The following is a 21783-nucleotide window of genomic DNA, read 5'->3' on the forward strand; positions in this document are numbered from 1 at the left end:
AATGGCATTTGGCCTCCTCCACAGAATGAATTTGACACGCCTCCCTTTAACAAACAACCTGCAGGGAATTTTTGTTCTTGGGCGTTTTTTTTTTTGTTTTTTTCATCATTGGGTATAAACCTGACTGAAGATATTAGTTAAAACATTTTTCCTTGTTAACTGCTTGTTTTTTTAAAAAATTAGAAGATAATTCCTATGGAAATTTCCTAGGAGAACACTCAGCCAAGTCTGCCTCTTCATTGTGTAATCAGCAATCTTGATTTTCCCCAACACTGAAAGATACATGAGACAACATACAGAAAGCAAGAGTGCTGCAGAATGTTGAGGAATGGAACACAGGTTGGCTGGTGAGGAGGTACTTTATAATTAAGTAAAGCCTGATTCAGACTACACATAAGTCACTTGATAAATTATTCCTAACTTTTTCCCAAGAACAAATGTCAGTATCATCTAAATAAAATGTTTCAAATTATAATAGGATAGTTATAGTAAGACAGTTTTCTCTTTGTCTTTAAGGTGGCCTGAGACATGCAGCTGCCAGTATAGCAGGTCTTGAAGCATACAAGCATATGAAGTTTGAAGGAGGCGTGCATCGTGTCCAACGAGTGCCAAAGACAGAAAAGCAAGGCCGTATTCACACCAGTACAATGACTATCGCACTATTACCCCAACCCATGGAGGTAAGATGTATTTAAATATAACTACTTGTCCCATGAACAACCCCCATTATCTGCCATCTTGAAGACATGTAAAATCTTTCCTTTTTCAATCTTTTGACCTCTCCCTGATTTTTATGGGGTTATTCCAAAACCCTAAGTCATGTTGTGTCTAATTATCATATTTATGTCCAGGGAGGCTAGATAGCAGGGGCACACACAAGTGTGTGTGTTTGTAGATTTCTTCACATTCCTGCCTCACAAAATTTTCCCACCGACAAACTGTTGTGAGTTCAATAGGATTTTCTCTTACATAGCTTGTGGCAAATTACTGTGTATGAAGTAAGAGCTCTTTAGCTTCTATATTTTATATACACTAAGTGTTTGCTAAGCATGAAAAATGTTCCATTCAAAAACAACATTTTAGAACCAAAGTCTATTACAATTCCAGAAGAATGCTTTAGTACAGGGGTCGGCAACGTTTGGCACGCGGCTCGCCAGGGTAAGCACCCTAGCGGGCCGGGCCAGTTTATTTACCTGCTGACGTGGCAGGTTCGGCTGATCGCGGCCCCCGCTGGCCGTGGTTTGCCATCCCAGGCCAATAGAGCGGCGGGAAGCCACGGCCAGCACATCGCTCGCCCACGCCGCTTCTCGACGCCCTCATTGGCCCGGGATGGCGAACCGCAGCCAGCGGGGGCCGCAATCGGCCGAACCTGCCGCGTAAGCAGATAAATAAACTGGCCCGGCCCGCTAGGGTGCTTACCCTGGTGTGCCGCATGCCGAACGTTGCCGACCCCTGCTTTAGTATATGGGAAGTGGGAATACAAATTGGTCGGGGGCGGGGAGAGAAAGGAGGGAAATGTCTCAGGAATCCTTCATCCAAATTTTGGCTCTTCCTAGCTGGACTTCAGCAGAGGTATGTCAACGGGGACTTGTATCTCTGACACAGTGACAAAAAAATGTGGAACTTAGAGATTTCATTTACCTATGCATTCTCTCTAAATTCCATATTTTCATCCTCCTAAAATGATTTGCTGAGAATTTTGTTCTCATCAGGGGTTTGGCTGAGCTAACAACCCTGAACTAGCTGAGAATTAAAACTTTGTATTGATCTTTGCCTCACAGGAGCTTGCACTGCAGTCTGATCACCAGGACTGTATTGTGCTTTCTGAAACTGTTTGGTTGTTGCATCGCACTCCTCATCAACTTGAAATGGTTTTGATCTCCTACTGAAATATACTGTTTAAAAAATATCCAAGTGTTTATATTAAAAATAACTGTCATTTGTCTAGAAAGGAAAAACAAAGATGTGTGTGGCTTTTTTTTCTTCCCTATCATAGATCAATCTGATAATTAATCCTAAAGATTTACAAATTGAAACTAAGAGAGCCAGTGGAGCTGGGGGCCAGCATGTAAATACAACTGACAGTGCTGTACGGATAGTTCATATTCCAACAGGTACCTAAAAGTTACTCCTAATAAAGGATCTACAATGTGAAACTATTGTCATAACTAAAATGCAGATATCTTATCAGGTTGAAAGGTCAAAAAGCTAAATAATTCTACCTATGTTCTCCTCCTACTTCTTCATTCTCTTTGTAAGAACAATTTTCAGTACTGGAAGACAAAAAAATCATGTAATTTAATATTGGAAAATCCTTATGGGATAAGGGTTTTGGAAAGGGTTAATTAAATAACCATTCATTTCTGCAAACTTTATAAAACTACATCCAAATTTAGATCTCAGTGGACATTTCTCCACAGTACAAAACCACTATCCCTCTTGGCACACCTGGTGGCTTCTGCTTCATAGGTCCAGTACTAAATTATTAGAGTGTTGGAACTGAAGATTGAGGTGCGTTGGGATGTGTGTCTGTTTTCGGGGGTGGGGGTGTAGCCTACAGTCCTATTGATTACAGTTTATCACTTTCCATGTTTATTAAATTTCACATATAAAGAGAAGTAGTGCTTAAAACCAGGGTAGACTATTAGGACAATGATTTGCTTGAGAGTGGAAGTACTTGAGTGTGGAAGTACAGTACTCTATACTTGGAGTTTTACCTTTTCTTAGTTAGCAATGATAATTTTATCACACAAATCAATTTCTGTTGCTTTTGACACAATTCTAGCTTATTCTGAAACCTTGAAGACACTAGAGTTCCATTCTCAAATGTTTTGTCTTGTCGACCACTTCTTCCCCCATTCACAGTTTTGCAGACCACCTCCTTTTACAATCCAGTTCATTAAACCATCTCCCTTTTTATTCATAATAACGTCCTTGAGACAACTGCAGCAGTTGCTTATATGAAAGATTTATATTTTTAGTTTTTTAATGCAACTTAACAGCTGAAAAAAGGATGAGAGGCAGTAGAAGACAGATCTTCAGGAGCCAGCTTGAGACCCACTGAACAGTTGTGTTTGGTGGTTCGCCCCTTCCCCCCCTCAGCATCTGGAGAACAGGGTATCTCCTTTTCTACTTAGCATTATGATGTTAGCTCTTTGAAGCAGGCAGTGTCTTTCTCCATTTAACACCGTACTTATTGCTGTGGGGCCCCGCTCCTAACTGAAGTGCATTGGTGCTACCTTAATGCAGTTAACTGCAACTCCTCCACCTGTCTCCCATTCTCAGCTATTGACTTTCATCTGTCTTCCGGCTCCTTCATCATAGCATACAGGTATGCTTTCGTATCTTCATTCTCAAATGCCCTTAAATGCCACGCAATCTTCTTTCTACTCACCTCTGAGCTCTTTCAGTGTGCCATCTACAACAGCTGCCTTGACTTCCCCTCATCCAGCATCCTTTTGGACCCTTCTTATTTAGCTTCCTCTCTTCACCTCCACCAAAACTGCTCTCACCAACATCTCCAACTTATCATCAGAGCCAAATTCCAGAATCTCTGTTATCTTCTCCTCTTTGATCTTTTTGTAGTTTCAGTATTGCTGATCACTCCAGTGTTCAACACCTTGTTTTCCCTTGGTTCTCATAGCCGTGATGGGTCCAGATTCTCCTCCGACCTCTCAGATATCTCTTTCAAAGGTTCCATTCTTCTCTCATTATTTTGGCATCCCCTTTTATTTGAGCTCCCTCTATTCTCCCATTGCCAGCAGTCTTGCAACATCAGTCATCTCTTACTCCTCCTCCTCCCAACGTATCCAGAATATTATCACTTATTTTACAGAAGAGGACAACTATTACTCTGTTCTGGTTACTAAAATACTTGTCCCGTCTAGCAATGGGCATTTTAGATCTTCTTAAGCCTCCCTTCATCCTCCAATGAACATTGGAACACCCACATAGGAAGCCAAGTCCCCACAGAGCATTAAATATCCCAGTTCCCTTGGGAACCAGAACAGCAGCCTATCTTTACAATCACTGTTTTCTTAATGTTAGACTTACACTCCAAGATGTTGGACTTCAGCAACCAATTACATTGGTTGCTATATGAGCTAATGAACTGTTATCTGATCTGCATGCTATGCCACACCTCATCTCTTGATCTTTTCCTATACCATTTCGTTTCTTCTTTCCTCTTGTGCCTGTCTACATCACACCTCCTCCTTTCATGTTCCTTTTCTCCCACTTCCATTATTCCTATCATATCAGCTCCATTCACACTACCTTATGGCTACAGAAAAAAATTATAGTTTTTAACCTATATGTTATAAACAATCAGTATTAAAAACACAATCTTATCAGAGCCAGCAAGATATAGATAGATATATAAACAAATCCAAGAAATTATATGAAATTATTTTGTAACCCCTGTATTCCCACCAGCTTATTTCTCTTCCCGGTATTCATTACTCACACCTCTTGCTCCTTGTCCAGCTTAGATTGTAAGCTTTTGGGGTGGGGACCATGTCTTTTTATGGCAGAAGAGTTTAGCATACATTTGTGTGGTGCTATAATAATAATTGTCCCACCCTGATTCTCCCACATTGATTACTGCAGCCTCTTCTTCCCTGGCCTCCCTAATTTCAAAATTTCGTTAATCAAGATCATGCAAAACATAGATGCTAAGATTATCTTCCACACCAGTGAATCAGATTACATCACTCATCTCTTCTTCCACAGACTCCCTATAGCATATCATATACAATTATAAATTTAAACATCTTGTGTGCGTGGTAAAGACCTGCGCAATTCAACCCTAACCTGAATCTCAGGCTAAACTTTTACTATGGATACAATTTTGTTACAGTAAAATTAAGCAAAATTCACAGAATTGTCATAGTACAAAAAGGAAAAAATCAGGGTATGGTTACAGTGAGACTGAAGCCTAAACTGGAGCAGGGCTGAATCTGAAGTCGAAGAAGTCACGGAACTCTATTAAAATCACAGAATCAGTGACCTCCATGATTAAATCGCATCCTTAACTATTATAGATTTTGGCTTTTATTTTTTTGCCTCCCTTAACATGGTAAAGAAGGTAGTAGCTTGTTTTTACTTTTAAAATAAAAATAATCTCCACTGAAGATGCAATCACAACAATATTTTTGTTTATTCTTATTAAATGTTAAATCTGATTACATTTTTGCTGTAATCAGGTGTAGTGTCTGAATGTCAACAAGAGAGATCTCAAATCAAAAATAAAGAGAAGGCTTTGCAGATGCTTCGTGCTAAACTATACAGCATCAAAGTAGAAGAAGAGACAACCAAGAGATACAATGCCAGAAAGATTCAGGTAGGATTTACTTTGCAAATGAATAGCTCTGTGTATATGGGGCTGCTGATAGCAAATTATATTTTAAAATTAGATTAAAAAGAAAGTTAATTGCTATATATTATAGTTAAATGCAGTGCACAAATGTCTTATTCCAGGGGTTCTCCAACTTCTTTGCACCATGATCCCCTTCTGACAACAAAAATTATTACATGACATCAGGAGGGGGGACTGAAGCTTGAGCCCAGCTGCCCCCGGTGACAGAAACAAAGCCTGAGCCCCACTGTCCCGGGGAGGGGTGGGGGGCAAAGCTGAAGCTGAAGGGCTTCAGCCCCAGACAGGGGCCTGTAACTTGAGCCACCCACCCAGGGCTGAAGCCCTTGGGTTTTGGCTGCAGTCCCAGTCAGTGGGGCTCAGGCTTTGGCCCCCAACAAGTCTGAGCCAGCCCTGGCAACCCCATTAAAATGGGGTCCTGACTCACAATTTAAGAACTGCTGTCTTATTCCATTAAATTGCAGTGCATAAGGATTGGGTAGGGCTTGGTGGCACAGGTATTTTTCACTCTGGCTAGTAATCTTACACATTGAGCTAACTGTCATACACAGGGATTGAAAAAAACTTCCCTACCATGCATGTAATGTCAATAGCAGCATGATCACGCATTCTGCACTTTTGACTACTCATCTAGTTCCATCAGGACATAGTACTACGCATATTAAATCTCTGAATAGCTTTCAAACTGTTGACTTTGTTTTTTAAATTAACATACCTGAAAAATATCTCAGGTAGATGATGGACAATATTCAGTCCTGGGTCAATGACAGGGTAAAGGTCTGATGTCTGATAACCCATCGCAATTAGAAACTATGTGCCATTAGAAAGGAAAGACTTATGGCTTTGCAATAGGATACAGCACATTTCTTATCCAGTGGTGGTTACACTAACACTTCATATAAGTTTGTAGTAACTATAAGAACACTACAGTTCTTCATACATATATAATATATATGATCTAAGAACTCTAGGAACTTGTTTTTCTTAGCCATAGCTATAGCGAACAGGTCTGTAGGTTAATCCTATTACTAAATCTCTGTCATGAATATTGTGTATTTCCATTAGGAAGTAAACAACTGATGTTCAAATGCTTAACCAATATATTATTCTATGCTTAAAAAGAATACCATGATAATAAACTGATTCTTCTTATGTGGTAGATTGGGACCAAAGGAAGATCCGAGAAGATCAGAACATACAACTTTCCACAGGATCGTGTAACTGATCACAGGATAAACAGAACAGTGCATCATATTGAAAGTTTTATGTTAGGGGAAGAACTGCTCGATGAAATGATAACATCCCTGAGGGAATATGCTGATTATGAAACTTTAATGGAAATTATTTCAGAAAATGTAAAAACAAATCTGACCTGAACTTTGTTCTTTGCTAAGCCCTGTAATGACAGATATGGCTATCCTGACACAAATTAGCTGCATGGCTGTTTGCTGAAGCATCACACAGGAGGTGTAAACTGCATTTCAGATCATCAAAAAGGATTAATTTATCTCTTCATGACTGCTAAACAGTTTTTCCTACTTGCTGGAGTAGAAGACTATAGACTTTTGTATGAGATGACTACAGTGTAGAAAATCTAAAGTAAATATGATTGAGTTTGAAGTGATTGCAGTTTTTACTTTCTCACCTGAGGACATTGCTGCTCTATTCTCAAAAGGTATGCAGAAAAACTGAGTTGCTTCTAGTTCTAGGCTTCATCTGAGCATAAAAATCTATTCCATACAGTATAAAGCCAAGGATGCAGGGAGCCTCCCTTTTATAACATTTAGGCCAGTGGTTAGGGTGCTCAACTGTGAGTGGGCTACTCTTACCTCTCAGGTGAGTGACCTAGCCACTTGACTATACAAAGACTCTGTTTCTGTCTCTGGACTAATTAATATTTAATTATCTTATTAAAGTAAAATTAATTCAACGAGAGATTGAGAGAGACCTACATCAGAATATTCCATAGTCCAGTGGCTAAGGTACTCACCTGAGAGGTGGGAGACCCCTATTCAGATCCCTTCTCATCAGGCACAGTGGGGAATTTAAATTAGGGTCTCCCATATCTCAACTGAGTACCTCAAGCACTGAGCTAAAAACTACAAGGGAGACCCCCTCTTCCCCACAGGCATTTTGTGTGGAGTGAGACAGGCACCTAAACTGTTTCTTGTGAAAATGTCTTAGGCACCTAAGTCACCTGACTCCAAGAGAGGGGTTCCTGGTTGTGGATCACAAGTAGAAATAGGTGCCTCCCTGCAGACCAGATTTAGGCACTGAACTTTAACAGGCACCTGAGATGACTGGGTTTGGGACACACCTTTCTCATCAGCATTTCCTACCGTGCCTAGCTTGCTGACATTCGTGGATCCCATTTTCCAGTGCTCTCTCTCCCCATGCATTGTATAGGGAGCCTAAGCACCTAACATAGGCTTTGTGGTTCCAGTGATTTTCAAGGCATCTGAAAGCTAGGCTCAGTATTGCAGTGCCCATGTTCCTTTGTGGATTTTGGATGTATTTTCTTGAAGCCTGAACTTCAGGTCTTCTATTTTTTGCTTTCCTCTTTTTATCAGTTATATCAAGGTTATATGCTATTAGTAAACTAATAGTGACTAGACTATTTTCTGTAACCTTCAGCAAAATGCTAATCTCAGCTTTAAAGGTGGAGTTTTTATTGTCTCTATACATTGTTGTGCTGATTAATCATTGCTGTGTAAGTGTTACATTAGCAGCCCTGGAGATCTGAAGTCCTTTATTCAGAATGGTCCAGCCTGGGGATGGCAATGCAAATTGTCCTGCCAGTGTCATTAAAGATGGCAATTCTTGCAAGAGTAAGGCAAATGCCAATTAAATATAAAGTATCTTAGCTGATAACAAAAATACTTGTTCTCTCCTTAAAATCAGCTACTGTACTGGAGAACTGGAGGGTAGCAATTATATTTGAGTCTGTCTTTCTAAAGGTGGTATAGGTAATCCTGGAAATTATAGAGGGGTGAATCTTATTTCAGTACCAGGTATAGGAACAAATCATGATTTATGTAAAGAAAAATTCTGCCTTTCTGATATGCTGGTATTTTTTGTGTGGTTAAAACAGAGGATAAATGAGAAACATTGCATACCCAAATATAAATGTAAACACTGAAAGCAATTGTGACTGTCCACACACACAGAAAACAATTGTGACCACACACGCGCGCACACACACACACACTCTCGCTCTCTCTCAGCACAATCTTTATACCAGATCATACCATCATGTATTGCATGTATAACAACATCTATAGGGCAACAACTGAGTCATATAACGAGGAAAAAATTTGCTATGGGTAAAAATATTTAGTTCCGATTTCTATTTAACAAAATCACCATAACATATTAGAATAAAAATAAGTTAGTATTTGCAACAAACTTAGCAGGAGTTTGCTTATAAAAAGCATAATTTCAATAAAGTATATATAAAATGTAATTTAATGTGTTGTAAATTAAGGAATGCAATTATAAAACGAAATATAATCAAGTTTATATCTACATTCCATTATCTTACATTTACTTGCTTCTCTAGTTTGAACCAATAAATATACAAGCTCTTTGTATAAAATTAAGGGCTCGTTTAAACCTGGCTTTCCAGAGGCTATTTTGTTTCCTAAGATGATCCTGTATGCTGGCCTTCGTACTAAGCTCTATTCTGTAAAGCAGTGATGCACAAGCTTAACTTTACCCATTAAATTAGTTCCTTTGAAGTCATGGGAGTACTTACACTTAGTTAGGTATCTGCACCACTTTTTGCAAGAATGGAGCCCTACTCTTCACAATTTTGATATATTTATATGGAAAATCAGAAGTTTATGGTCATATTGTGTATCTGTAAGTGCAACCCCCATTCTCTTCAAGTTCTTGAGTTCTTAAAATCATCTCCCTGCCATTCTAGTACTAAGGTCAGAATACAGGATCACTTAGGGAACAAAATGGCTGCTGGAAAGAGAAGGGCTTATTTAAACCTAATAGTTGCCTATGTGGACAATATGTCCTCCATTGCCAGCTAGACCTTTGGCCACAGCCAGTATCCTTTGCTGCTGCCTATTTCTAGAGCTGGACTCTTGTCTAATGCAGATGGTGGACTTAATCCTGAATTGCTTCTCCACTGCAACTGAGCATCTTAGAGACAAGAAGTATTTAAAGGAATAAGCATTGCCATTGTTCTAATAGCCTTGGAAATTTATTTAGTAGCCAGTTAAGCAGAGTCTAAAGCAAGTGGATTTATGGTTTTATTATGGGGGCAGCAGGGCAACCTGTTTCATCCTCTCCTTCCTCCAAATAAAGTAAATCCCACATTGCTCACATGGAGGATCCTTGTTAAACATATTTTGCGCAGCCTAGAAGTGCTAGACAAGTCAGTGCTGCGTCAGGATTCTGCCTGCTAAACTCTGTTCCACTATTGTCTAGGTGACACTGAATATTTGGGGTTACTGAAGAACTTTGGTCAGCTCACAACTGGGGGTGAGGGAGAAGGTTGGAACCTGACAACATAACATAAACCAAACCACAGCAAAGGGTAAGTGAAATTGCAGCTCCTGTAGTTCAAGGGAATAATTAAATGGCATAATAACATATAAAGGGGCAGGAAACATTAATTTGCAGGGAATATTACACCTAGGGGAATTCTGCACCAAATATTTTAAAATTCAGCACATCTTATTTGTCAGAATAAGTATCATCATGCTCCAGCTCTCAGACCTAGGCTCTCTGGCTGTGGGAGCCCTAGCTGCCCCTGCCAGGGAGTGCTGGTAGTGGGGACGAGGGGGGGAAGGAATTCTGCAGGAAAAAATAACATTTTGCAGAGAATATTAATTCTGCATTGTGCAGCATTCCAGTGGGAGTAGACTACACTGCAGCTTATGGTTAACAGGAGACTGCTCTACTTGTGCTAGCACATTGGAATGACCTTCATTTCCGCATCTCCCTTGGGATGTTCCCAAGGAGTTTACATAGGTGGTAGGCCGCCCTACAGGCTGCCAATGGGGTACAATTACCCCGACGTTATAAATTGGGGAAACTGCGACACAAAGCTGGGGGAATGATTTACCCATGGTCAGAGAACTTAGAACTAAACCTCACTAGCAACCGCATATCCCAGTCCTCTGCAGTAAATACTTTCCCCTGAAAAAAGTGATCCGCACAGCCAGTGCAGAGAACCCAGGCGCGGGGTGATTAGATGGAACAGTGCGAGCGCTGGGACGCAGGGAGGCAATGAGGAGGTTCAGAAAAGCCGCCACCGCTTCTGGAGCAGCGCCGCATTCTCTCTCCCGCGCTCCACGTGTCCACCCCTGAAGAGAGCGCGCGCGCTACCAGGCTCCCTCCCTGCTTTTGGACACGCCCATAGCGCGGGCTCGCGCTTGCCTCGCTCTTCTCCCTCAAAAGAGGGAAAATACGAGGGAGGCGGGGCTCAGCGCGAGGCCTGGGATTGGCCGCTGTTTACAACCTCCCCGCCATTGGCGGCCGAGCTCGTGGGGCGGCACCTGATTGGCCGCCGGGATTTTGGATACCAAATTCAAAGTTTTTAAAAGTACCCGGCAAGCGCGGTAGCCGCCCAGAGTCACTCACCGGCCGCGGTTCGCGCGGAGGGAGCAGCGCCCAGGTACTGTGGCCGGACCGGGGGGGAAACGGGGCTGAGGAGCCGCCGCCGTAGCGGCGGGAGCTTTGACTTGCCCCCGTCTCAGAGGCGGTGGGCCGCGGCGCTGTGACACGTCCCGGGTCAAGGCGGGCTCGGTGCCCGGGCTGGGGCGCCGGGGGATGGATGGCGGGAGCGGGGCTCTAACTCCGGGCCTCGGTTCTTGTGCTGGGGAACCCGAACGTGCCGCGGGGCGGGGGCTTCCCCAGGGCAGCCGCCGAGTGGCACAGACTCGGGTAGCCCAGGGGTTCCTGGGGAGCCGCCTGCCTCCCATCACCCCCCCCCCCCCCAATCTCAGGGCCTTGCAGCCACTTCCCCCCTGCCGCGGGATGGCGGGCCCCGCGCTGCTCCCCCCAAAAGAGGGAAGCGCCAGTCCCGAGGGTCTCGGCGGGCGGGAGGAAGGCTGAGGAGGAGCCACGCCGCCCCGTCTCCCGCCCGCCCAGGCCATGCCGCCGGGAGGGGACACTGCCCAAACTGGCGGCAGATTGGCCCCACGGCCTCTTTTTGGGGGGAAACGATTAAAAATGAGGGAACAAGGAGGCAAGGCCTGTCTCGGTGTGAGGATGGCAGAATTGGGGGCTCTTCTGCCGGCAGCGGCCCAGCTCAGGCACAGGGTGTTGGGCATGGAAATAGATTGACAGCTCTCAGACCCTGCAATGTACTAACCACGCTAGGAACAGATGCACTGAGCTGATGTAGCTTAGTGACCCCAGAAGGCGGCAACGACCTTATCTGTGCTGCAACCTAGGCCATTAGGGGCACCTTCTCTAACCACACCTCGGAGGGGGGGTTCACCTTCACTAGTTCAGCTAGGCAAGAACCACACCCTTGCCCCATTCACAGTACACAGAGGAAACCAATTATTTTAATTTCACTTCAAAAAAAAAAAAAAGATATGCATCACCCTAAATATACAGGGGACACTTCTTCCCTCCACCTCAAAAATTTATGGAACACCCTTTTCCCCAAACTCCTGGAAATGCCTATGACTGTAACCACATAAAAATCCTGGAGACTCTTGAGTTGGTTTTGCCTTTGTACTCTGACCACATGGAAGGACACTTCTCAAGTTCTTCCCAGTGTGTAGGAGATCACTTCTCTTCCCCACACTATGAACACATAGGAGAAATATCCATCACAGCATACATGGGGTCCCCTCCTATTGCACCATTAACATATATGAAGGGATCTTTCCATTAAGGGGTACTTCTTAGCTTCTCAAACACATGCCCTGCCCCCAGTCAACAAAATTGTGCCTGGGGGTGGCTTCTCCTCCCCCTCAACCACCACTTCTGCCCCCTCATGGTGGGGGGTTGGGCCACCTCCACCTTGCCTCTGAAGTGTACTTTGGCCTGGTACTCTGTGCAGGAGCCCCTATCATGGTTCTGCCTGCTGGCAAATTAATATCCAAGAAGCAGTATGTCCAGTTCAGTGGCTGCCCGCCTGACTTCTGGCTGTATCCCAACTTGTCCTCCTTAAGTCATGGAACCCTCTCACTAACACTCTGTTCCTTCTAGAGCAGTGGTTTTCAAACTTTTTCTGTCAACCCAGTTGAAGAAAATTGTTGATGCCTGTGACCCAACAGAGCTGGGAATGAGGGGTTTGAGGCGTGAGAGGGGATCAGGGCTGGGGCAGAAGGTTGGGATGCGAGGGTGAGGGCTGTGGGGTGGGGCTGGGAATGAGGAGTTTAGGGTGTGGGAAGGAGCTCTGGGTTGGGATTGGGGTGCAAACCAGCCAATAGGAGTGCGGAGCCAGTGCTCGGGGTGGGACAGCACACGGAGCCCTGTGGTCCCCCTGCCTAGGAACCGGACCTGCTGCTGGCCACTTCCGGGGTGCAGCACGGTGTCAGAACAGGTAGAGACTAGCCTGCCCGGTTGGCGGTGCTGACCAGAGCCGCCACGACCTGCAGTTTGAAAACCACTGTTCTAGGGGCCGCTTGGAAATACATTGAATTGTACCATGGCATTTAAGATAGGAAGTGAGTGCCATTATATCCATCCTAAAAGGCAGGGGGGAAAAAAGTTTGAGTGAATTATTTTTAGCACAATTATATCCAGGGTAACACTCTATTCTTATGAAAAGATGCTGTTGGAATTTTAATTATCACTGGTTGGGACCTGAAAGGCATGCACTCGAGCAGTAGAGTGCTCTAACCACCAGGCTGGAGTATAGCTTCAGAACTGTCTCTGGAGAGAATGCCACATTTTGAATCACCTACTTGACTTTCTACAGCACTGTGTTGTTTTCCTCTCCCAGGGTCTCCTTCAAGTACTGACTTGGCCCAACTGTGCTTGGCTTTTGAAAACTGGCAAGAGACGTTTTTTTTAGTACTATTTTCAGTAAGTACTGTTGTGTGGATTTGGAGAAGAGCTAGCTATTCATAATAAGATCTGATGGCACTTTATGCAAGAGTTAAAAGTGATGCCTGTATTGTATCCAAATTACAATTTGGAAATTGCATTCTGCCCACTAACTCACCCTCCTGCATATTCAGTTAGAGAAGTTATTCAGTTTTGTTCTGAAAAATGTATAGTGGAGTTGGTCTAAATAGCTTTTGCATTTCATTCCAAATTGGCTGCAGTCAAGTGGTTCAAATGTGCTGTGAATGTCAGTTTTGTAAATGATAGATGGAATTCCCAGTTATGGAATTTGGGTCTTTGTGGAGCCCCATTAAAAGAACTGGCTCTGACTAAATTCAGACAGTATAAGTAGAACTTCAGCTCAGGGACACATGCTCACTCAGTCAATGCAGAGCAGCTGGCTGACCAGGCACATACCAGATGGTCCAAGATACTCTGGAGTTTCATGTCTGCAGGAGAGAAATAGAGAAACTATAAAATGGAGTTTATCTACTATGAAAAGAAATGAAGCGGAGCTATGTGATACCTTTCCCTCCTTCACAGCATTTTTTTGTTAGGATAGAGAGGAAAGCTCCCCCTCCCCACTTATGCTATCTAGCAGCTAGTGAGAAGGTAATACTCTCCATCCCAGACATCTCAGAAGGTATAGGAGAATAGGTGTGTATTCTGTGGAAAACTGGAAATTGATACAAATTGTCCATTAGTGTAAGACGCATGGTGAAACATTCAAATACATTTTTTACTTACTGTTTCATTAAAAAGATCATCATAATCTATTCTGTAGTATTAAATTTGATACAAACATTTATTTGAATGTTTTTCTTTGAGTAAAGGCCTCTTGGGAAAGGACGGATGTCTTGTATTGATAGGTTCTTAGAGCATTTCTATATAGGATGAATTTTAGATGGACAGGTGAGCCAAGTAGTTTGGCAGGTTGTCCTGGTATTTATAAGACGGTATATGTCTTCCAATTTAAACATTTTCTTCTTGGTGTTGTGTACTTTTAGCATAGGGATTAGTGAATCCTCTTGTCACAGGGAATCTCATCACTTAGGTGGAAGACTACAATACTTGTTTGCCGTAGAGAAATGTGGATTAACTGTGCAACTGACTTGCTCTGGGTAATGATGTTTTGGATTAATACTTTTTTGTTTTGTTGCAGGATACAAACCAGAAAATAATGAAAGCAAACCTTAACCACTCTGCCAAAATGAAATGTGATTTTAATTGTAACCATGTCCGTTCTGGACTCGCAGAGTTAAAGACTGATGCAGTAAAGAAAAGACTAGAAGAATCCTCTATCTCGAATTATGAGGAAGGCTCTTGTAAAGACTGTGTTAAAGAATCTCAGAGGCTATTGCATAGTGAACTGCAGAATGCAACCCCCAGGAATTTTGACCACAAAACTGAAGGAAGGCTTGTACATAACAAAGAAAACCAGCAAGTATTGTACAGATCTGGGGAAGGTGCCTGTGAAATGGAGACATTAGAAAACAGTAGGTTTAATGAGGAGAGTGGTTACTCCTCTATGTTGAGCAGCGAGTACAATGATCCAACAGAACATGAGGACAGTATACTACTGGCGGGAAATATATATGGCACACCAAATCACTGTCTCATGAACCAAAGCCAAGCACAGCTTTCCAAAAAAAACTTGCTACCAGTTACCCATTTTGAAGAACTGGTTTGCTCAACTTTGAAAAAAAGTGGTAAAAGAAATCTTAAATCATGGGCTATTGTGGACAGAATTGTTTCCCGGGGAAGCGTTGGACTTAGGAATCTAATTGGCAGGAAAATGGGATTAAATGCAATAGATATTCTTGGTGAACTTTTCCAAAGGGATCTCAGACATCTTTTAGCAAACATCTTAAGACATCTTGAGGAGATGGATTTAATAAAGTAAGTTTACTAACCTTGTGGGAGTTTGTCATTGGGAAAGGGATAGTGCTAGTGGGAACCAGCAGGGTTGCTGCTCTGTCCATATGAGCTTGACTTCTGCACATTGGTTAGTATTATGTTATGACTTCAAAAGTATTCTGAAAAGTTGCATTACTCAACATGATGCATGTTCCTATATAGTAGTGATGTGCATCTTTCATAGAAAACTTATAATATATAATACTCCAGCTCTACAAAACTACCAGGAAAAGCTACCAAAATTTGCTCATCCACCCTTATCATGACACAATGTTTATTTGCCTGTTCAAAATTTTAAAAAATTTTCTTCTCCATTCATATGGTAAGCTCATTGGGACAGGCACCCTGTCACCTTTTATATTGCACAAGTCTAGGACATTTTGAGTACTGCCAGATATAAATAGTAATGAGGTGATGGAGTAGCCTGCCTCTTGAAAGGGGGGGCAGGGAGGAGGGAGAGGGTGTGGACTCAGTCTCTTGAGGACACTTACATTAGTGGACTAGATCTTGGGCATATTGTTGCGCAACAAGTTTCTTTTTTACTTTCAGAAGTTGTTAAGATGTTTGTGTTTTCACTACAGTGTGGCTAAAGTGAGTCCAACATGGAAGAAAATTCTGAAGGAAGATAAATGGGCTTTCCAAGTGTATAGTAAAGCAATGAAAAGCCTTTCTGTAAGTTCCTTCATTTGATAACTACTTAAATCTGAATCAGTGATATACAACCTGTTGCCTGAGGGCTAGCTGTGGCTCTTGAGGATGAAGATCTTAAAAAATTTTTGATTATATATTGAAAATGTGTTCTCTAAGCTGGGTCCTGTGATATTTAAACTGAGGTGTTGAAATCTTGTTCAGGTTGACATCCTTTTTTTTAACCTGAAGTGCAAACCTGAAAAATCTGAACTAAAAGTTCACTTCTTGGTGGAAAAGATACAAACATTCCTATTCATCACAACAAAATATTGATGAAAAAATTGTTTTGTTTTAAAATTTTGCTGTTGACTCATGATTTGTCTAAATGGTTAAAAGTTGTGGTAACTTGGAAATAATGTTCAGCATAATTGAAGACTATTGAAGTTAATGGTGGCCTAAACCATGTTGTCCCTTGGATGTTTAAAATAGGGCTATCCATTAATTGCAGTTAACTCAAGCAATTAACTCGAAACAAATTAACTCGATTAAAAAAAATCTGTTTTAATCGCATTGTTAACAATAATAGATATCAATTTAAATAATAGATACCAATTTTCAAATATAATTCATTTTAATTACACAGAATACAATGTACAGTGCTCACTTCCACTGTAAAAAAGAAATAGTATTTTTCAGTTCTGCAGTGCAATCTCTTTGTTGTGAAAGTGCAACTTACAAATGTAGAATTATTTTTTTACATAATATTTTGTTTTTGAGTGCAATGTAAAACGTTAGAGCCTACAAGTTCGCTCAGTCCTACTTCTCGTTCAGCTAATTGCTAAGATAAATAGGTTTGTTTATATTTACGGGATGTAGTGCTGATCGTTTCTTGTTTACAATGTCACCTGAAAGTGAGAATAGGTGTTTGTATGGCACTGTTATAGCCGAGTTTCAGAGTAACAGCCGTGTTAGTCTGTATCCGCAAAAAGAAGAACAGGAGTACTTGTGGCACCAATTTGTTAGTCTCTAAGGTGCCACAAGTACTCCTGTTCTTCTTTTTACTGTTGTAGCCGGCATTTATGTGCCAGATATGCTGAATGCTCCTATGCCCCTTCATGCTTCGACTTGTAGATTGCACTATCTTTTGCATTTTCACGATAAAAAGATTGTACTACAGTACTTGTATGAGGTGACCTGAAAAATACTATTTCTTTTATCATTTTTTTAATGCAAATATTTTTAATAAAAAATAATATAAAGTGAGCACTCTACACTTTGTATTCTGCATTGTAATTGAAATTAATAGATTTTAAAATGTAGAAAAACATCCAAATATATTTATAATAAATTTAAATTGGTCTTCTGTTGTTTAACACTGTGATTAATCACATTTTTTAATCTTGTGATTAATTGCAATTAATATTTTTAATCGTTTGACAGCCCTACTTTAAAATAGTAATGAGAATAGCTACTTAGACCAAAGGTACAGGTAAAATGATAGCCACATAGCTTACTATCAAGGTTTGAAAAAATTACCATGGACTTGCTAGCCAGAGAAAAGTTTACAAAGAAAACCTCAATACTTTATTTTAAAGACAACACAGCTACTTTACAGCAAAGTTAAATTTTTATTCTGACAGTTACTTAAAGAGGAGCCTTGTTAAAGCTTAACCTCGTTTTACCTCTTGACAGGATGGTAGTGTACAGCCCTCAGAACATACTGTAACAAGGGAATATGTTCTGTATCGAGCAGCTTTAGCTTCTGTTCAGACAGCAGCCCCTCCAAACAGCTCATCCAAAAAAGCATCCAGATCCAAAGCATCCAACCAGAGCAATCAAAATGGTTCTTACAGCCGACACATGGAGTTTTCTGAGGTAATGCTGATGTTTTTATTCCTCTTCAACTACTGATGTGCTGTCAAGAATAGCACATGAGCAGTTTTTAACTTGCGTTTCTAAAATGAACACCGCAACTCTAACCGCTAGTAACACATTCCAAGCATAACTGTCAAATTTAGATTATGGAACCTGTTTTTGCTATATGTATAAAATTGAATGGGGAGTTATATAATACAATGGGATGTTCTTCATTGAATAAGAAGAATACTTGGGTGTAAAGCTTAGCTCAGGGCACAAGCGAAAAGTAATTTTGTGGCTTCCCCCTAATTGCCATCTATGCACAGTGTGTTTTCCAAACATACAGTAAGATACAGTCCCTGTCCTCAAAGAACTGTCTCACTTTGTAATATAACATGACTAGCAGTGTCTACTCAAGAAAAGTCAATGACTAATAGGCCTGTACTAGCTTATTTTTAAAGATTGACATATATCAGCATAACTGTGGAAGGAAATCTGTATATTGCCTGCCCATGCTATGCTTCTCTTACTTCTAGTTGTATGGAATTGAAAAAAGACTCTCAAAAAATGCACATACTAGCGTTCCTTGTAATGAGACTGCTGAAACTTTGTTTTGTATTCTTAGCCCCTTTACTCACCCAAGAGTAAGGCCTCACCTACTCTGCAACCTTCATTGAAGAAGCCTTTCATAACACAGTTCATCTTGTATAGAAGGGATCATAGCCATGCCTCTAAAACTAGGCTAAATCTGTGTTTCAATGAAACTTCTTGACAACTATGTTTTAAAAATGTTGTTCCCCAAATAACAGCATTGTCAACCAGATGGTGAAACTGACTAAACACACCAGTCTATCTCCCAAGAAGCATAAATGGTGAAAAGAGAGAATTCTAATTACTCATTAAAGATGAATTGCAAATACATGTGCTGAATCTCCCCCCACTCCTCCCCGATCAAGGTGTATGGAACATTCAGCATAGATTTGTGTGGTTTCTGTGGTAAACTGTATCTCTTGTTTTGTCTTTATAGTTTGCCTCAAAATTAAGACTAATTTTTTCCTACTTTGGCCACTGGACTGTTGTCCTTAATGTGCTGAATCTGCACTTTAGGACCAGTGGCTTTTGCTGTTCAACAGTGTACTAACCTCCAAATTTTCCAGTTCAGTTCATTTGCCTGGTGTCTTTCAAATCAGAGTAGTTTCTTACTTCATTTTAGTTGGGTGTATTGCTTGGCTAATAGCTGCTGCAAATTCAGTATTTTACCTGTTTAGAGATGATTTTGAGGTTAACCAAGTGCTTCATAATTGGAATAAGTTACAAATATTACAGTCCACAGTGAAGTGTCCAGGTTAGGCAGATCTGTTACTTCATCTGATGATACATTTAGATACTGACTTCACCAATACAAACAAGTATAAAGTTTCTGTAAACCCACATTCATAACTTTCAGTGTTGCTGTTCTTTTGCTGCTACTTTTCGCCATTCCACATCAAACTCTAGTGTAATGTTTTCCATAAAATCCATAAGACTAAAATTGAAATGTAATCTGAAGAGTGATTTAGTGATTTTTGACTGCCTCTGTTTGAGTGCCCAACTTGAGGCATCTTTTGGGAGGCAGGGGCTGATTTCCAGAGGGTGGGTGCTCACCACTTCTGAATATTAGTTCTATTTACAGCGTTTTAAGTTGAATGTAATTCTAAATGGATGTTGTCCCTTATGAAAGTAAATGTAGTTGAGGCCTCCTCATATATGTTCTTTAGATGAGGGTTGAGGAATCCAGGCCTTATTTGTATTTATTTATTTATATATTTATTACTCTGCAATGAGAGACTCTTAATCCAATGTTTTGGTTATCCTTGACAATGTTTTAAAAAGTCTTAGATCTGTTTCCCTAAAATTGTACATATCCAATAGCTCATTAACAGTATAACTCTAGTAAGTTGATTAACCTCACCACAGAATCCTCACCAGAGTTCCACACCACCACTCTCCAGCTCTTTCACTCATCCTTAGGGAGAAAAGAAGGGTCTTGCAACATTCCCTGGAGACTAATAAACTCAGGCTCTTATAAAACAAGGGGGAAGACTTGTTTGTGTATTTACTTGTTCCAGTGATTATTTCACTAAAAATAAATGTATATTTTCCCAATAGGCTGCCAAGACCTTGAAAAACACTGAAAGCCTTAAGGTTTGTAGTCGCTGCAGCTCACCTGCAAAATATGACTCCTATCTACAGAGGGCAACATGCAGCCGTGAAAGCTGTAGCTTTGACTTTTGCACCAAGTGCCTGTGCTGCTACCACAATTCCAGAGACTGTGCAAGTGGCAAACCTGTGAAATCAAGCTCTCAGCTAGGACTTCTTCCTGGCACCAAAAAGAGCAAACAAAATTTGCGGAGATTGTGATCTGTTGTGCTATCAGGAGCAGCTATTATATCACCGAGGTTAATTCAGAGATGAAAGTTATCCTAAAGAAAAGTGAACGTGGAAGTGGTTCTTAGTAAATATTTGTTTTTAAAAAGAAAATAAGTTGAATATTCTAGATCCATTTCTCAGTTATAGGCAATTTTTAAAAAACTTTTGAGAATTTTCAGAAATTTGTCCATACCCAAACATGTTTTTACTGATTTATAAAATTTAAAAGAAAATTTTGGATATGAATTCTACAGTGTCTGTTAAAAAATGTTCTTAACTATTAACTTTATATAAAAAAAAAAAGAAAGCAAGGTTAACTGGTCATTTTTGGCAAGTATTCCTACATGTCTGAAGCTAGCATTTTTCAATGGCGGTGGAAGAATTGTTTTAAGGATTACATTTGTTTTAATTAAATAATTGATTTTATTGCTCCAGAAAAGTCTTTTAAATAAGTTTACAGTGGAAATTTGAATTGGAGTGTGCATCTTAATGAGGTCCTTTTATATATAAAAAGTTGTGGGACTCTTCGTTTTAGAGTACGTGCTTTGCGTTTGAGCTTTTCCTCATCAGTCTAAAATTGGAATTGTACGTTAGTTTAATTTTCAAAACACTAGCTGGTCTGATGATTTACCTGAAATTAATCTTGGATTTGACTGGTGTTTCTTCATTCCTCCCCTGCTGGTATGATCAAGGAGCTACAAAATGACCTAGGACTCTTGCCATACTGACTCCATCCCAAAAAGTAAAAAATATATTGTGACATTGCTAAAGAAATGGTTTGTCACTTTTCTCCAAATTGTATGTTAAATGTTAGGTGTTTGTATATATGTAAATATGACTTTAAATATTTGTCTGTCTACCTTTTGTACTGTAAATGTGAAAATAAATTAAAATGTTTTCAACAGAATTTAATGTAGATGCCCTGTAGTTCTTGATTTTGTTACATCATAATATCACTTCTAATATTAGATCACATCTAACATTTTTTGGGATTTCCAATCCCTAAAAGTTTAATTATTAAAAAAAAAAAATTCTACATTCCCTTTTTATGTAAAACTCACATTGAATCTATTCCTGAGGTTCAGGCCATCTGCAATTCCCATGAAAGATAATGGGAAGTGAGTGCTCATCACTCCAAGAACAAGCCCATTATCAGTGGAAGATCTACTGTGGACTGAGTAGTTTGTGGTCCTAATTTTCTGGATCCAGCCCACAGACAACTTGTCACTACCGTTCTGTGGTGTTTAAAGGCAGGCTCTGAAACAGGAGCCGACTGACTGCTGCCAAATGTAGCTACCTGAGTTTTGTCAACCATCGTGGGCCGCTACAGCCTCAGTAAATAGATTTCAGACAATGAGAGAGCAGCACAGTAGGTCATATTTAATTCAAGCCTTCCTGTTCTTAGTGCTTGTTCATAGAGTTCTGTCAGAATGCTGCATCCTGACTTGGTGTATGCTCAGCTTTTTTCTTAATTTTGCAATCCTGTTGGGAATAGTAGTACAGACCAACCTCTATCAATGTCTAACATTGGTTAACTCAGATCTAAATGGTTAACATGCCAGTGTCTGCCT

The 21783-nt window shown here is 40.7% G+C and overlaps 2 protein-coding genes across 5 annotated transcripts in view; both read left to right on the top strand.

Moving 5' to 3' along the window:
• MTRF1L (mitochondrial translation release factor 1 like) overlaps window positions 1-6994 on the top strand; it is a 21510-nt gene extending 14516 nt beyond the window's left edge. For both annotated transcript variants that reach the window (XM_054022657.1, XM_054022656.1), the window contains exons 3-6: window positions 517-680; window positions 1997-2114; window positions 5205-5341; window positions 6535-6994. In XM_054022657.1, the coding sequence (XP_053878632.1) occupies window positions 517-680; window positions 1997-2114; window positions 5205-5341; window positions 6535-6750 (635 nt within the window). In that variant the 3' untranslated portion in view covers window positions 6751-6994. The remainder of the gene's footprint in view (window positions 1-516; window positions 681-1996; window positions 2115-5204; window positions 5342-6534) is intronic.
• On the top strand, window positions 6962-21099 carry FBXO5 (F-box protein 5). Of its 3 annotated transcripts, XM_054022653.1 has the most exons (6): window positions 6962-7049; window positions 9815-9923; window positions 14562-15298; window positions 15898-15988; window positions 17639-17821; window positions 19952-21087. In XM_054022653.1, exons 3-6 carry the CDS (start codon window positions 14580-14582, stop codon window positions 20201-20203), a joined length of 1245 nt encoding a protein of 414 aa, XP_053878628.1. In that variant the 5' UTR covers window positions 6962-7049; window positions 9815-9923; window positions 14562-14579; the 3' UTR covers window positions 20204-21087. The 3 variants fall into 3 exon arrangements, with proteins under 3 accessions (XP_053878628.1, XP_053878629.1, XP_053878630.1); XM_054022654.1 differs by lacking the exons at window positions 6962-7049; window positions 9815-9923 and adding an exon at window positions 10964-11006 and having other exon boundaries at window positions 19952-21099; XM_054022655.1 differs by lacking the exons at window positions 6962-7049; window positions 9815-9923 and adding an exon at window positions 13178-13378 and having other exon boundaries at window positions 19952-21099.
• Window positions 21100-21783: the final 684 nt, after the last annotated feature.

Source organism: Malaclemys terrapin, chromosome 3, assembly GCF_027887155.1.
Source record: "Malaclemys terrapin pileata isolate rMalTer1 chromosome 3, rMalTer1.hap1, whole genome shotgun sequence".
In the NCBI taxonomy this organism is placed as follows: domain Eukaryota; kingdom Metazoa; phylum Chordata; order Testudines; family Emydidae; genus Malaclemys; species Malaclemys terrapin.

Excerpts from the sequence above, each read along its gene's own strand:
- FBXO5 (XM_054022653.1), top strand. The coding sequence starts at position 14,580 with ATGAAAGCAAACCTTAACCACTCTGCCAAAATGAAATGTGATTTTAAT. Across the intron at positions 15,989-17,638 it reads AAGCAATGAAAAGCCTTTCT|GATGGTAGTGTACAGCCCTC; the intron begins GTAAGTTCCTTC and ends ACCTCTTGACAG. Across the intron at positions 17,822-19,951 it reads GACACATGGAGTTTTCTGAG|GCTGCCAAGACCTTGAAAAA; the intron begins GTAATGCTGATG and ends TTTTCCCAATAG.